Source organism: Apium graveolens, chromosome 9, assembly GCF_009905375.1.
Source record: "Apium graveolens cultivar Ventura chromosome 9, ASM990537v1, whole genome shotgun sequence".
Taxonomy (NCBI): Eukaryota; Viridiplantae; Streptophyta; class Magnoliopsida; order Apiales; family Apiaceae; genus Apium; species Apium graveolens.
Window position 1 is genome coordinate 266260563 of NC_133655.1, and position 17034 is coordinate 266277596.

Sequence of the window (17034 nt, forward strand, 5' to 3'; positions counted from 1 at the left end):
AAATAGGTAAGGCTATTACGCATTTGACAAATGAGTATTATTAAAAAAAAAAAAAAGTAAAATCCTGATACGCATTCCTGACATGCGTATCATGTTTTGCAAAGTCATGATACGCATCTCAAGAATGCGTATCCAAAATTATTATTTTATTATTATTTTTTTACACAAGTTACCCATTTCTAAAATGCGTATTACTAATACCCAATTTTAAAATGCGTATTAGGTTGGTATTTTTGGTCAAACATTTCAAAAAATGATATTCTTGTCACAAAATTTTAAAAAAGAGGTATTTTTATCATTTTTTCTCTCCCTTTCCTTTCGGTATCTCTTATCTTCTTCGTTCTTCCTGTAAAACAGAAAGTGAAATTTTTGGTTCTACACTGCATACACATAGTATATTTTATCAAAAGGGAGATGGATTGAACAGTGTTAGGAGCTGTTGTATAAATCAATAATAGGCAAAGTGGAAAGGAATTGGAAATAATGGGAGCTCATCTTCTTGTTCAAATGTCATCTGGGCTTTGTTGTCTCAACAAAAGCTCTGCTGCAACACCACTTATTAGTAGGCCTAACCCTCCAACCAGACCTTTTTCTACAGTTTGTGCTGCTTCTCCTTCTCAGCCCACGTCTACTATTCAGGCAATCTCTCTCTCTCTCTCTCTCTCTCTCTCTCTCTCTCTCTCCCTCCCTCCCTCCCTCCCTCCCTATCTCTCTCTCTTTTTGGCCACTACTTTGTATTCCTTGCATCTCTCTCTCCCCCCTCCCCCCTCTCTCTCAAAATTAGTTAAATTTTAATCTTGTTTACTTGATGCAATGTGAAAATTGGTTTGATTTCTTGATGGTTTCTTAAATGACCTTGTTTTATCCATTTCTTTAGTGTCATTTTATGTGGTTACTATTTAATCCTAAAGTTCTTATCTTTGCTAATCAATGATAAAGTTCTTTTAAAGTAATGTTACCAGTTAAGTTAGATGATGAATTGAAATCCACAAACTTTACTAGGTGAGTTTTGTGGGTCCTCCCATAAATAAATTACCTTTGTAAATTTTTAGGAATTAGTTTGAAACAGTAGTTTTTGAGAGGTTTGGGTTTTAGTTAATTTGGAATTCTTTTAGTCAATTGTTTCGGTTCACAAGATTTGGGAGATGGTTCAGTGATGTCCCAGTGGTGCTAAGAGTTGTATGTTGAGCCTCACAAATATGAGCTATTTCAAGTGTTTAGTTAATTCTGAAGTAGATTGCTGTTATCTTTAAATCAGTGCTACTGTGTAGTGTGCACTATTATGTTGGGAGGAAATAATGCATGATGCTTGATGCCGATGTATTACTTAAAAAAAATTCTTTGAGGAGTAGAGCAATGCATTTTGTGGCTGATTGTTCAAAGTAAAACTCAGGTCTTTGCACTTCAGAATGTGAAGCGAGTCTACTCACAAGGAGGTTCTATGGCATGAAGTTGTTTTATATTTTTATTACATCCTTGTTTAAGCCCCTTCACAAATGTCACTTGTCATTTTTTAAAGAAGCAGTCACGTTTGACCCAACATGAATAGCCTCCTCTTATGTAGTTAATTTATGACTGTGTTGTGGGCTTTGTGGAAAATGTGTAATGCATTGTTAACTTAGCATTTCTGTTGGTCTAACAATTATTTATTTCGTGTATTCAAAGTCTTTTCTTTGATCAGAATTTATAAATATATTATCAGAGGAAGATTTAGACAAAGTTTTAGAAAGAAGGGTCAAACTAATTCTCAGTCGTTTCAGATTGTTGGCGGGAATAATTCGGGTTGGTATGGAAACAACAATTTGCATTTTAGTAACACATTTGGAAGTCGTGAAGAAGAATTTGACTGGAGCGATCTCGATAATGACCTTTATCATTGGACAAAAACATTGCGGCCTGTTCAGGTAAGATGGTGTGCATATGTTTAGGGGAGCTCTACATAGTATATTGTTGTTCGGCATTATATCTTGAATTTTCTAATCCTGTTTCTCGTACACGTACTGTAAAAATTGAGTAGTGGTATCCTGGTCATATTGCAAAAACCGAAAAAGAGCTTAAAGAACAGCTAAAATTGATGGATGTTGTAATAGAGGTGCGAGATGCAAGAATTCCAATGTCCACTAGTCATCCTCAGGTTAATCTTTTCCGCCCTTTAATTTCTTGATATCAGCATGTTATAGTTTACTGAAATGTTGATTAATGAGATTCAGTATTGTAATAATTTTTATTTATTTATTTTTTCATTTTTTTTTGTTTTTTGTCCCAATAATCTTTCCCTATTAAACTATGCACATGAACTAGGTTTAATATGTATTTCAAAGTTCAGAACACGTGAAGAATATTTATTGTATATACATTTCCATATGATCATATCCATACCCGGGAAAAAGGAAAAGGTAACCTATTTGATGACCAACTCCCTCGGGACCTTGTGGTGTGGAGAAGTCTTAGGCGGGAACTAAGACTTGTATTCCTAACTGTTTTCTATTTTTCTGTGAAACTCATGTGAGCAGATGGATGCATGGCTTGGTAACAGAAAGAGAATCTTAGTTTTAAATAGAGAAGATATGATTTCTTCTGAGGACCGCAATGCCTGGGCAACTTATTATGCTAACCAGGGCACAAAGGTTGTCTTCGCCAACGGAAAGCTTGGGATGGTATGTTGAGATACTTCTTTCTGTTTTTTCTTCTTGGGCATCTCATTTAAAATTAGTCATATCGTGTTGAAAGTGCAGGGAGCCTTGAAGATGGGGAGGTTGGCAAAGACTCTAGCTGCTGGAGTAAATATTAAACGCAAAGCAAAAGGACTCCTTCCCCGTCCAGTATGTTACTCTAGACTGCAGACATGTCGTCATGCTTCACTGACATATTAATTGTTTGCTTTCTACATACAGTGTTCATGTTAGATATCCCACTAGCTACTTTGTAATTAGTCGAAAAATAATGATAATGATGTTGGAAGACAGATAACCGATAACATATATGTTAATTAATTATATCATCCTTCGAGCGCCTAAATGTGTAGTCATTATTTAGGTGGCTACCTTACTGGATCCCATAGTGTCGTTTTGTTGATCTTTTATGTTATATTCAAGCTCTTATTAACTTAGTCAGACCAATAAGAGTTTTTCATTCTATTAACTGTAAACGAGAAGTAACAGTGAATAGGAGGAGGTTAAAAAATCAGGGACCAAATGATTGAATTGGAGCCAGTTGTGAAACTTGTTAAACATCAGCAATGTCTAGTATTTATATAAAATTTCAGGATGTACTTTCTGATGCATTCCTAATAATTTATATATATATATATATATATATTTGAACACAGCCATGTCAATCGAAGAATATTAAAATGCAGAATAAAAATAAGATGCACGTAAGTGGGAGATAGATCAAATTGGTCATCGAGGAGGAGTGAGAGTCATAATTTTAAGTTGTGAAGAAACTAGTGTCTTGTGTAAGAGGAGATGCACAGAAGTGGGAGATGATAAAAATCGGTCATTGAGGAGTAAGAGTCACCAATTTAAGTTGTCAAGCTACTAGTGACTTGTGTTTCAATATTTTGGTTATACAGAGGCAGAGGAGGACAGAATATGTTAGTAAACTGATATTTGTTAAAGGAGAGAAATTATTTAAATAGCACCAAATCTGGCAGGTCATATTCGTGGAGTCCTCCCTGACCTATAATCTGTTGCTGCTAGTCTCTTTGAGCCCTTTCTTCCATCTTGCTATTTCTGGGCACGTCTAGCAGCAATGGTCAAGTATGGTTCAAACTGTCTTTAGAACATTAATACTATATATTGTATGTATATAAGATGCCCCACAGTTAATGTTTCAGTTAGGTGTATTGTGACTGGGATCTCTTATACTCTAATGCTTATTCTTAACGAACTTGGTCTGTTAACAATTTTACTGTGAGGAAGTTTATTAAACATATAAGATATAAATGTAACTGTGCATATATATATATATGTATGTATGTATGCAACTATTTAATTTTATATATTAATTTATTGTAAACTATTAACGTAAAATGTAATATTTTCAGGTTTGTACTTTCTGTGAATCCTACTTCTCCACCTGACAAGCTAACCTCAGGCCCTGCTTTATTAGTATATTTTTATTGTTTGACAGGTTCGAGCTGGAATAGTGGGATATCCAAATGTTGGCAAATCATCTTTGATCAATCGTTTGCTGAAAAGGCGTATGTGTCTAGCTGCTCCAAGACCTGGTGTTACTAGAGTACTGAAGTATGTAGTTGCATTTTTCCTTGCATAATTTGTCTATTAATGATGAATGAGTGCTCACAACCTTTTTAGTTTCAGATTATTTGAGACTACTGCATGATGATTTTTTTAGTACTGTCCACTAGAAAGTTGAAAGATTTATCGATATAATATTTACGAGTTAACATCTATATATAGAAGAAGCTAAGTTTGCATAAAAATTTTCCTTCAAATGTGCAAGAAACAATTTCTTTGATGGTTCCTATTAGATTTTTTTCTTCTTCATAGTTTACTTAAATCACCTTGTCTTTGACAAGATTTACATCCTCGACCTCCCTTAAAAGGGTTGAGACTGGTACCACTATAATAAGCGCTTTTGGCCCTCTTGAAATATTTTGTTCTAGCTAATATCATGCAAATCGATTTTTTGATAGTATTCTCAATTTCTCATATAATGCACTAGCCACTGCGAGTACTAATTATAACCTTCTCTTGTCTATTTTGCTCTTTCAAAAGATGGGTTCGTTTTGGGACAGATCTGGAGTTGTTAGATTCCCCTGGAATAATCCCAATGAGGATCAGTGATCAGTCTGCTGCAATAAAGCTTGCAATATGTGATGACATTGGGGAGAGATCCTATGATTTTGCTGATGTTGCAGCCATTCTTGTCCAGATGCTTACAAAGTTTCCATCAGTTGGTATGCATTCTTTTCTTTCTGTAGTGTTATACTGTTATAGTTATCCAGCAGATTTAGTTACTTGAAGATTGAAAAATTACAAGTTATACACTGAAGGGTATGCCATAAATTAACAATCATTGTTTAGTTCTACTGATCAGAAGATACATCATAACCATTAGTTAGATCAAAGACTATATTCTCTCAGATTCTGCAAGTAAAGATAGATATATCACAACAAGCAAGCCCCGATCCTAGAATGGCTATGATACTAGCATGACTTGAGCAAAGTAGAAGCTGTTAAAATCATAAGTCTGCGTGATCTTTGCTAATTACCAAGCACAGGAGGTTGTCCTATATGTTGGAACACAAAGATCGTGACTAGATTTTGGCAACTAGACAGCTAGAAAAAACATACATGGAGGGCAAGATGAGGTAAAGAAGATTGATGTTTAGATGGAGTCATGGAGATGATATGTAACTTTGGGAAACTAAAATAGAATGCAATAGACATTAATAGAAGATATTTATCAGCATCAATGCACTTTATATGTTGTTTTAGTCGATTATTATCTTCCTTCATCTCATGTTGTTCTTCCTCTTCAGTTTCACATGTAGGTTGTCCAAGTATATTTAAATTATGGGGGTAACTTGAGTTCAGTACAAATTTTACATTCAGCATGAACAGATTGTCCATGTCTCCTTGCTCAATATCTTGTGTCTTGCTTTTCAGGAAACAGCGTTCTTTGCCAAAGGTATAAACTTGATGCGGATTCTCATTGTGGTAAAACGTAAGTTTAGGTTGGGATTTTTTTTTTCTAATTGTAAGATTTCCCTTTTGTTGATCATAATAACTTATCCTACACATATTTCACAGATACGTTCAGCAACTTGCAAATCACTTGTTCAATGGAGACAGTAATCAAGCAGCATTCCGTATTTTGGCAGACTTTAGAAAAGGGAAATTTGGTTGGCATGCCCTAGAGAGGCCTCCAAAAGAAGGCAACGGGTCATTTTGAGTTGGTAGAATGCCTGGTAGCTTTGATATATAAAAATATAATAGTCATGAGCCTTGCTGACGAGCTCAACAATACTGTAAAAGATGGATAGTTGATTTATTTTTCGGATACTAGTTAGGGAGGGAAATGCCTCATGAACAATGTAAATTATTGGTTCCGGTATCCATGATCTGAATGTGTTCGAACTTTTGTAGGCCAGACACCATCAATTGTACATGTAAAGTATTTATTTGTACCTCATCTAGTTCTCTGTAGAAAGTCAAGTAAGATTTCATAGTTTTGTACGGATATATTACATATCACAATTTTGCATGATATGGTAATATATATAATAGTCATTGGTTTTACTCTCGTTTAGTCCTTTTCTCCGGAAAACAAAAGGAAGAATAAAAATTATTGAAATTATGAGCAAAAACATAAATTTGAAGAAGTAATAAAACAGCAAAAAAAACTTAATCCATTTCCCTCCAAGAACCATTTTTCAAATGTTTTTTTTTTTTTTTGAAAGCTCAAATGTTTTCTTTTCTCTTCTCATGTATCTAGAGGCAGTTGAGACTTGAGAGTGCCCACATTTACGAAGCACCACAAAAACCGCTTTCAAAATTAATCTCATTTTCTCCACTCCACGCCTCTCCAGTCTCCAGGGTTTCAATTCTCTATTTTGTAAGTATCTATAAATGATTAAATTCTTATTACCCTCTAAATAAAAATTCAATCTTTATAGTGTTTATGGATTTTTATCATGCCCGTTTGATTCTTTATATATACTTTTCCTGCAAAAATTGATTTTTGTTTTGTTTCTCTGGATTTTTGGTCATAACCATGTGATTCTTGAACTAATGTTTGTGTAAAAATTGAATCTTTGTTGTATATCTGGATTGTTAATCACATTTAAATGATTCTCGAAATCATGGAGATGTAAAAATTGAATTTTTATTGTTTATCTGGATTTTTTTATCATTACTCATATGATTCTTGAACAATTGTTTGTGTAAAAGTTGAATTTTTATTATTTATTTGGAATTTTTTTATCATTCCCATTTGATTCGTGAACTACCGTCTGTATAAAAATTAAAGTTTTATTGTTTATCTGGATTTTTTTATCACACCTATATGATTCTTGAATTACTGTCTGGGTAAAAATTGAATCTTTATTATTTATATGGATTTTTTTATCATACCCATATGATTCCGGAACTTATGTTTCTGTAACAAATTGACCTTCTTTTTGTTGCTAAATTAAAATTGAAAATCTATTGATCTGCATTTTCATTTTTCTTTTAACTTCAAATTTTGTCAAGTACTGCAGTATGTGTAGTTTTTTTTTAACAGGCTGTGTAAAAATTAAAGCTTTATAATTTTTTCATCTTTGTGTATTCTGTCAGCATCTAATCAATGTAAGTCTGTAAGTGTTAATGCCCTTTTTTAAAAATGTATTATCATCGGGGGACGGAGCCAGAAAATGGAGTATGGGGTGGCTAAAATTTTTCCGGGGTAACTAATATATATTTTTAATTTATTATATATTATATAAATTAATAAATATTATTTTTAACAATTTTAATGTACAAAATATACTTAAATCCGTGTATTTAAATTCATAACTATTATAAATATCATTAATATTATTACTAAATTCATAAAATTTATACATTTTTGAGGGGGCGAAAATTGAAAATATTTTTTTTTACTATTAAATATATAAATATATAATTTTTTTCATATATTTTTATACTAATTTTATGATTATACCGGAGTTAGGGGTGGCTCCGATTTTTCCTCTTTTCGGAAGGTAAATATTTCTCAGAACATGGAACATGGAACCCGCCGGCCACCCCCTGCATCCGTCCCTGATTATCATCATATTCTTTTTAATTTTAGATTGGTCAACAACATGATTAGTTGCAATTGTTTAGCTGTTGGATTTGCATTATATGTGTACTGAATTTATATGGAAGCTAGACATTTGAGAAGATTATGGTGGTGGTTGGCATTTTTTTTTACTTTCATGCTATTTTTATTTAGTTTGCTATGTTGCAGGTAAAAATGTATATTGATAGTCTATTTATAGAGAAGTATTACTGTTGATTGGGATGTGCATAAAATGAATGATTTGTTTTAGCCTAATAATTCATACTATAGGAATTAGGACGAGATCTGTATTGCTTGTATAGGTGCATAACAGCATACCAAGAAAGTTAGTTTGGCTAAATTGGAGCTTTAGATGAGGTTGTCATTTTGTTGTTGATTTGTACTTGAGTTTTTCACAGCTAGTTGTTTTGTTTTTTGTCATACAGCAGGTCCTATGATTTTCTTGGGTTGTAATAGGTAGTAGAGTGATATTATTGCTGCAGAGAATATTGATTATGAAACATTATGGCATTTTTACAAAAATATCCGTTTAACATAACATTATATTTCAAATTCTTGCTGGACCAATATCTCTTGCATAGATATTCAAGAATATAGAACGTCTGGAGATATCAGTCTGCTCCTTTATCTCACTTTAAGGTCCATGATATCTGCTCCGCGTTTTTGTTTTGCTATATTGTTTTGTGGGTTGGTATTGGTACAACATTGACAATCTTATACCCGTGTTGTATAGAATACCTTCGTACATGTTCTCCACAGTTTCTGAGTGTGTTCCTCCATATAGCTAATTTATGTACTCAACACATATGTGACATTCCCATGTAAGACTTTGACAAGTGAACTTTGAGCTAGATACATGCAGAAGCATCCATGCATTACAAATTAAAAATTAACTCAATTGAACTGAATTTTTTTTATCAATTTCTTGTTCCCGTGGTGCTAGATTCTAGATTTAGGTTTGATGTATAAGTTAATTTTGGGGTTATACTAAGTGCAAAATTTGACTGTAGTGCCAGGTGACATTTAGATGGATTCTGCATATTATCACCGCTCAATCTCTATCAAACTGTGGCCTCCCAGCCGAAGCACAAGGTTAATGCTCGTGGAACGGATGACCAAGTATCTTACAACACCATCTAAATCTATCCTATCAAGGAAGTATGGTCTGTTTGACAAAGAAGAAGCTGAAGAAATTTCCAAGAATATTGAAGAATCAGCTTTTGCTTCTGCTAACCTACACTATGAGAAAGAGCCAGATGGTGATGGAAGTTCAGCAATTCAACTTTATGCTAAAGAATCTAGTAAACTTATGCTTGAAGCAGTCAAAAGTGGCCCTTTAAAGGCAAATGAAGATGGAACAGTCATAACTGAGAAAGTTACGACTCAAAATACTGTTTTTGACATTTCTGGAGGTCCCCGAGCCTTAATCAATGCAGACGAGGCTGAAGAGTTGTTACAACCACTGAGCCAGCAAGGAAATAAGTTTACAAAGATTTGTTTCAGCAATCGTAGTTTTGGACTAGATGCTGCTCATGTTGCTAAATCCTTTCTGTTTCTTCTCAAGGATCAACTGAAAGAAGTTGATCTATCAGATTTTATTGCAGGAAGACCCGAGGACGAAGCTCTTGAAGTCATGAAAATATTTTCATCAGTCCTGGATGGTTGTGAACTAAGGTGTCTGAATTTATCAAACAATGCGTTGGGGGAAAAGGGTGTACGGGCATTTGAGAGCCTCTTGAGGTCACAGCAGAACTTGGAGGAGCTTTATCTTATGAATGATGGTATTTCAGAAGCAGCTGCACGAGCTTTATGCGAATTGATACCTTCCACCGAAAAACTAAAGGTGCTTCAGTTTCATAACAACATGACTGGGGATGAAGGGGCGGTTGCAATCTCAGAACTTGTAAAACATTCTCCTGTATTAGAAAATTTCCGGTGTTCTTCCACAAGGGTTGACTCTGAAGGTGGTGTTGCTTTGGCTGAAGCACTTGGAACCTGTCCCAATCTGAAGAAGCTTGATCTAAGCGACAATATGTTTGGGATTAAATCCGGAGTTGCTTTGAGTAAAGCACTACTTGGATGTCCTAATCTTAGTGAAGTGTACCTGAGCTACCTCAATCTATCGGATGAAGGGTGTATAGCTCTTGCTAATGCTCTCAAGGAGTCTGCTCCTTCACTTGAAATTCTGGAGATGTCTGGAAATGAAATTACTGCAAAAGCAGCTCTCGCTCTGTCAAGCCTGATAACTTCAGCTTGTTCTCTGACCAAATTAAACCTGTCAGAAAATGAATTGAAGGATGCGGGTGCTATTCAAATTGCAAAGGCTCTGGAGCAGGGTTGTGTTCAGTTAAATGAAGTTGATATGAGCACAAACCTAATTAGAAGGGCTGGTGCCAGGGTTTTGGCTCAGGCTGTTGTAGGCAAACCTGGGTTTAAGCTGCTTAAAATGGATGCTAATTGTATTTCTGATGAAGGTGTTAAAGAGATAAAGGATATGTTTAAACGTTCTTCCGCTATGCTTGCTTCGTTGGATGATAATGATCCAGAAGGAGAAGATAATGATGAGGAGGCTGAAGAAGCAGGTGATGAAGATGAACTTGAATCAAAACTCAAAGGCATTGAAATCAATAACGAGAATTAGTTGCAGCACATCATCCATATCACCATTGTCAGCTAGTACCAGATTATGCAACCACAGCTGTATCAAACTCATTTACAAGTAGATTAGGACCTAAAGTATAACTATCTAGTTCCCAGGACTTCGGTTTGTTTTATGTTTGTTGATGCTTTACTATAGCTTCATAGTTCGTATTCCAGCTGGCTCTTAAACTGACAAATTATCTTCCCGTTATAAAGGTCGACATTTCAACGCAACAAAAAACCCCCCAAAGAAAATCAATGTTTGGGACTTGGGAGACTGGGACGGGAGGCCATAACATAACCAACGCAAGAAAAAGAAGGATCTAATTAATTTTTTCCAAATTGGCCAAAACGAAAAATATAAAATATTCAACCTTCAATAAATTTTCATAAAATAATATCCAACCAACACTACACTAATAATTAATAAATAGTAATTTATAACGTTAGCTAGCTGCATACATAAATATTCAAATCCAGCCCATTACAAAATATATTCAGCTCCTCTTGAAAACTAGCCGTTGTATCTAACAAATATACTTACATTCATAGATCAAACACAGCTTAATGGCAACTTCAGTTCAACTATCTTCATCATCTCCAGTTACCTTAATTAAGGTACATTAATTTTCAAACTCAGATCATTAGATTTGTTCAAAACCCTCATTTATTTTCTTTATATTTTAAATTTTCTTGTTTTTTTATCACATATAAATTGGGAAATTAATTATAGGAATCTGGAAGCTCTATGGATTCATCTTCTGTGATCAGCCCATCTTCAGATTCCAGTTTCTGGAGTGCTCTTCGCAATCGTGTCGATACACTTTTGGAAAATCGAAAGGCCAATGATCAATCTTTGCCGGTACTTGAGGTAAACTTAATTTCTTTTTTTCGTGAACTGGTGTGCGTTTATATTTGTATATTGAAAATGTAGTTAAAGTTTGTAGCTTTGATCAATATGTGCTAATGGGCTATTCAAAAAATATGTCTAGCTTTGATTCCATAGCAAGATTTTATTGAGAGAGAGACAGGGAGAAGGGGACGGTGGGAGAGAGAGAAAGGGAGAGGGAGAGGGGAGAGAGAAAAGGGGACCGAGGGAGAGAGGGAAAGGGAGAGGAAGAGAGGGAGAGAGAGAGGGAGAGAGGTGGGGGAGGTTAAAGTTTGTGACTTTGGTAAGAATGTGTTAATGGGGAATGCATAAAATTGAGAGAGAGAGAGAGAGGGAGGGGGAGGGGGAGGGGGGGGGAGGGGGGGAGGTTAGAGTTTGTGACTTTGATAAGTATGTGCTAATGGGCAATGTATAAAATTGTTTGCAGAATGAGGGAAAAATGGAGAGGGCAAAAAGATTGAAAGAAGATTCGCTGCTTTTGCTTAGAGGGTTCGACTCTGTTTCGAATTCTCTTTCTCAACTATCTGGAAATCTTGATAATGCTCTCCAGGTATTCGATCTCATTTCCTTGATGCTCTTCGATTTAAGGATTGAATGCTTAAGAAATGCTTAACCTTTTGCTACAACAAAATAAATATTTAAGCAACTGCCAAGAATAATAATAATAATAATTTGCCAAGCGTTTAAGATATACGATCCAATTAAGCAATGCTGCTAATAACTTGCAGTTTTTGGGGTGCCGATAATCTAATGTGGTATAGTATCTTAGTTAATGCTCGAGTTTAAATCTTCGTGCCTTAATATATTTAAAAAAAAAAAAAATTGGATGCTAGAGATAGAATTACTCAAAAGATAGGCTCTACGTGATATACTCTTGAATCTCGAATTGGGCTTTTAAGCTAGGTAGTTTTAAAGATGTATGATCCTAGATAGTAATCAATCAATTCTCTTAAATATCTGAACTATGTTGTTATTAGTTGTGTAAAGTAGACATTTTTATGCTGTTTGTTGGAGTTTTATGCCGAAACTCTACTTTTTTGTTAGGGGGCAAGGGAACTGTCTAGGCCACCTACATTGTCACAAATAGTTCGCAACACTGTAGAGAAGGCGAAAGAAGAGGATAAACTCTGTAATGAAGAACAAAAAGGGGACAATGAAGAGACTGAAGAAGGTAAGAGGGGAATGAAGAGGAAGGAATGTCCAGATGATGAAGGAAACAAGGGAAAAGAGAATGGGCAAAGTCCGTACGGGTTGGGAAATTTTAAGAAAGCGAAAAATGTAAGTTTTATGTGATGTTTACATCATGATTTGTTTTATGAGAGATGAAGATAGATATAACTGAGTGATTCTCATAATTTAGAGTACTATTTTTTGAAGATTGCAATATCTATGGCGAAAAAAGCGACCTCCATTGCAAGAGAACTTAAATCAGTAAAATCTGATTTAAGTTTTCTGCAGGAGCGCTGCTCTCTTCTTGAGGAAGAGAATAGGAGGCTCCGAGATGGATTTGTGAAAGGGATTCGACCTGAGGAAGATGATCTGGTATATCTAAGACTCCATTATATATGTTTGGTACATATATACGAAAATTTTAATTTGGAAGATTAGTGCTCACTTAAGAAGGTTTTGGCCAAATAGATAATTGATAAGAACATCTTTATTGAGATCAAACTCCAACCTTTTTGTAATTTGGAAGATTAGTGCTCACTTAAGAAGGTTTTGGCCAAATAGATAATTGATAAGAACATCTTTATTGAGATCAAACTCCAACCTTTTTGCATTTGTTTCTGCAGATGAGGTTACAAATGGAGGCACTTCTTGCTGAAAAGTCCAGATTGGCAAACGAGAATGCTACCTTAACTAGGGAAAATCAATGCCTTAACCAGCTTGTTGAGTACCATCAGCTCACATTGCAGGACCTCACAGAATCATATGAGCATGATATAACGGGTGTGTGCTTGGATTTTTCTTCTTTTCCGCCAACCATTCCGGAAGACGAGGAAAGTGAGGATGTAGATGACGAAGTTCCCAGGACACCCCTCACAGATAGACATGGTTTCTCATTCTCTGAATGATTGATCTATTCCAGTTGTGGTTTATCTTGATTGTAGTTGAACTTCAATTCCTGCACTGCATGAATTTTTGCTATGTTAATAATAATTATTGCTATGTTTATAATAAATTTTGATAGAAAATGAAATCCTTGGACTTTCTACTGCCTACTGCTAGGTCTTATTCATGCTGTTTGTTCTAGCGTGCCTGCATTCCCTCTACTCAAAATCTTATTGTTGCCAAACATTAAACTTACGCAAAAGTTCAATACCTAATATATATGTAAAGCAGGGACTACATGACTGGAACTAGAAAATTTTCATAGATACAACTGACCAGCAGAGTTTTCAAATCATTAACTGGAACTACATCATGAGCTGAACAAAATGTTCAACCGAATTGCTAGCATTCGCTAACTACAGAGTTTTCTTAGTGCAACTGACTAACAGAGTTTTCAAATCATAAATGGCACTACATGACCTGAACAAAATGTTTAACCACGATCTTATAGCATTTCTATTTTCTTCCTTTTATTAAGCCTCTTTACTCGGGCTGGATGAGAAGTAGATCCAGGAAACACTGCTTGAGAGGATAGTTTAACTAATGCTTCAGTTGCCTTTGTCAGATTTGATTCCAAGACCTCCTTTAATTTGGCTCCAAAGTGTTTTCCATTCTCGTGCTGCTAAACAGAAATTAGAATCGATCAGTTAGCACGCTCTCTGTCAATGGGTTAATTGCAAAATAGAATTGTATTAGCGTACATTACAAGAAATTACTAAATAGAATTACAGTGGAGGGAAAATATTCAGGGAGTTAAGGATGATATAAAAAATTATATAAAGCCAACAGTATTCTCCTGTTCTTCACTTCATAATGACTTCATCACTTGATAATTAGGGATTGTGTCTAAGTCTCTCACTGTTGACGTAGTTTATCAACAAAATATTGTGGTTACTTGTTAGAGCAATCCAAATGCCTGGCTAAATATTGGTTATGACTATTAAGAAGAAATAAGTTAAGGATTCGTTCATAAACCAATGCATTCAAATTCTTGTTCTCCTTTTGTGTATCATTTAAGTCTATGATTTAAGAAGATCTGTAACATAACCAATAAAAGTTCCTACTAGCCACTGTGCTTACAAGAGCCTCAAAAAACAATAACAGTGGTGGCATAAACAATTAAAAGTGAATTTCGTCTCAGTAGTAACTTAAAGTGATCATATTTGAAAGCTATGACCATACTCAAAAGCCTTACCTTCTCAATCTTTGCACGAGCAATTAACAACTGATTACTCAGCTTTCCATTCTCAAATGCCAAGGACTGAATCTAAACATTGTAGAACCACAAAAAATAGATAATACTATTGGTGAAAATTAAAATGACAAATATAATATATGTATGAGTAGCAATAGAAGCATTACCTTTTTCTGAGAGCGAATGTAAAGGGTTTTGTAGTTAAGTTCAGCAGAGCCATCACTTGAGAAGTCGGTCTCATTAATCTAAACAGTCATTCCCAAAAGAGGATTAGTTAAGCAATACAAAAACATTATAGAAGATAAGTAGTAAATAATTACCTTGGACTTTAATATTTTAACATCTTCCACGAGCTGATCAACTTTTTCTTCCAAACTTTTGTCGCAAGGAATAGGCTCATCTATTTCAACAATCTCTAGGAAATCCTCTCCATCAGTTTCATCAAGATATATCGTCTCATTATCAACTTCTATCTGCTGGCCTTTACCAGGCCGGGATAAATTCTTAAGACGCTGTGATTGTCTAGTAGGCACGGAATTGACATTTGAGCTTCTCCTTGTGGCTGGTGTGCTAGTAGTTGTTTCACGTACACCAGAGCTTCGAAACTACAAGTAAAATCAGAATAGTAAAACATTAACGAATTGGTACCAAAATCAATGTGCCTTTGTAGACTGTAGATCAACAAGTACACATTGACAGGAAAACTCTGTCAGGAATTTCCTTAAAACTTCTTCCTAATCAAATACATGTCTTCATTATTTAGTTTTCATATAGGTAAGCACAATTAACTGTGATGCGGGATATTTATTAAGCATTCCCAAAAACAATATCCCGATGATGTTAAATACTCACCTCTAGTAACATACAGCTCAGTGAGAGCATTATAAGACAACATGAAACTCAGTAGTAAACTAAAAACTTCTATTCTATTTAACAATCCCCCGATATTCATCCCCCTCTGCAACCACCTAACTGATACTAGATAATGGTATATAGCAAGCAATTATATCTTTCCAAACCAACATTCATATGTTAATTTGAGGCCAAAAAAGTGGTGCATGCAAATGCAAGGTCTATGCCTAAAATTACTGTAAGAATGCAGAACAAACACATAAAACTGTAAGAAGTTCACATGAAAACCTCTAAAACACAAATCAAAGCCCTCATCAAGTAGCAAATCTGACTCCTTATCCACATGCATCAACTATCCAAACACCAATGTACCCACACAGGTACAAACCAACAAACATGCATACATATTACATAGCCAAACTCTAATTATAGACAGTTTACAAAAAGATCATGGAGAATGTAACAAAACAATGGCTGTTCAAGATCCAGGGTTCAAATCCTTCCCAAATTTATACATTGTAAGAAAAAGAGAGATGATGTTGTTTAAAAAGATATATATACCAAATTTGTAAACAGAGTGTAGAAATTACCCTAAGGTTGTGATTCTTGTGAAGGGTTGATGATTTTGGTTTCCTTCCCATTTGTGCTTAAGAAAAAAAAATATAGACAAGAGCTTTCAAAAGTGTGTCTCCTGGATAACACTTTATGTTGTGTTCATCTTCTACGCATTGGGACTTAGAGATTTACTGTTAAAAACTACCTCGAAAATACCTAAAGTTGAACTAGTGCTTCAAAATGTTACTGCTCCCTCGTCCCAATGGTTTCTATATATTCACTATTTGCAAGCATTTTGAGATATCCATTAGATATAATTTCATAATATTTTATTAATTTTTTTTTTGAATATAAGTTTAAACATAAAATTTTTATTCAGAAAAAAAATTCAAAAAAATATTATGAAATTATGTTTTAAATGAGTATCGAAAAATGTGCCTAAAAATAGGAAAATGATAGAGGCCCCAAATATTGTTATAAAAATTTTTCCCAAATATTTTATAAATGGTAACTTTCCTAGTAATAATATGGAACCCGCATGCATTGATATTGATATGTACCCATGAATTATATTTGAACATATGTCATGTTACATGTCACGTCACTTTATAACTATTTTGATACAATTTTTGGGTTACGATTTTTGGCTTACGTAGCATTACTCCTAAAAATAATATATAGAATTCAAATGGCATGATAATAAGGGGAGTAGTGTACAGTAGAATTTCTTTAATACTGAGCAAGTGTTCAACTGTAAATCTGGAGTAGTAAAACACCGTAAAATGTTGTGTAATAAGTTGCACTACTAGTACTTAAATTGACATGACGCACCGGACACTTGTACAATTTTGCTTGAACCAATAAAGGTGCATCATGCATGCATTCGGGAAATCTATGTACCTACTTAAAAGTTTTAGTGTATCATGTCCGATTTAAAATTGAATTTATGTACTCTTAAATTCCGTGTATTTGACTTTAAAAACTAGGGTAATTTTAG

The 17034-nt window shown here is 34.5% G+C and overlaps 4 protein-coding genes across 6 annotated transcripts; 3 read left to right on the plus strand and 1 right to left on the minus strand.

Moving 5' to 3' along the window:
- The first annotated feature begins 323 nt into the window (after positions 1-323).
- Positions 324-6162, plus strand: LOC141684668 (DAR GTPase 3, chloroplastic). The gene is made up of 9 exons (XM_074489747.1): positions 324-639; positions 1761-1904; positions 2018-2134; positions 2514-2657; positions 2736-2822; positions 4135-4250; positions 4743-4924; positions 5637-5694; positions 5781-6162. Exons 1-9 carry the CDS (start codon positions 484-486, stop codon positions 5920-5922), a joined length of 1146 nt encoding a protein of 381 aa, XP_074345848.1. The 5' UTR covers positions 324-483; the 3' UTR covers positions 5923-6162.
- A 310-nt stretch (positions 6163-6472) lies between these two features.
- Positions 6473-10657, plus strand: LOC141684679 (RAN GTPase-activating protein 2-like). The gene is made up of 2 exons (XM_074489757.1): positions 6473-6585; positions 8805-10657. Exon 2 carries the CDS (start codon positions 8822-8824, stop codon positions 10433-10435), a length of 1614 nt encoding a protein of 537 aa, XP_074345858.1. The 5' UTR covers positions 6473-6585; positions 8805-8821; the 3' UTR covers positions 10436-10657.
- A 239-nt stretch (positions 10658-10896) lies between these two features.
- On the plus strand, positions 10897-13559 carry LOC141684623 (uncharacterized). Of its 2 annotated transcripts, XM_074489684.1 has the most exons (6): positions 10897-11052; positions 11168-11305; positions 11751-11873; positions 12368-12601; positions 12701-12865; positions 13117-13557. In XM_074489684.1, exons 1-6 carry the CDS (start codon positions 11002-11004, stop codon positions 13396-13398), a joined length of 993 nt encoding a protein of 330 aa, XP_074345785.1. In that variant the 5' UTR covers positions 10897-11001; the 3' UTR covers positions 13399-13557. The 2 variants fall into 2 exon arrangements, with proteins under 2 accessions (XP_074345785.1, XP_074345786.1); XM_074489685.1 differs by lacking the exon at positions 12701-12865 and having other exon boundaries at positions 13117-13559.
- A 125-nt stretch (positions 13560-13684) lies between these two features.
- LOC141686690 (uncharacterized) lies at positions 13685-16230 on the minus strand. Of its 2 annotated transcripts, none has more exons than XM_074491744.1 (5): positions 16073-16230; positions 14951-15235; positions 14798-14875; positions 14631-14702; positions 13685-14054 (listed from the first exon to the last, which is right to left on the minus strand). In XM_074491744.1, exons 1-5 carry the CDS (start codon positions 16121-16123, stop codon positions 13881-13883), a joined length of 660 nt encoding a protein of 219 aa, XP_074347845.1. In that variant the 5' UTR covers positions 16124-16230; the 3' UTR covers positions 13685-13880. The 2 variants fall into 2 exon arrangements, with proteins under 2 accessions (XP_074347845.1, XP_074347843.1); XM_074491742.1 differs by having other exon boundaries at positions 13685-14057.
- Between the last annotated feature and the right edge of the window lie 804 nt (positions 16231-17034).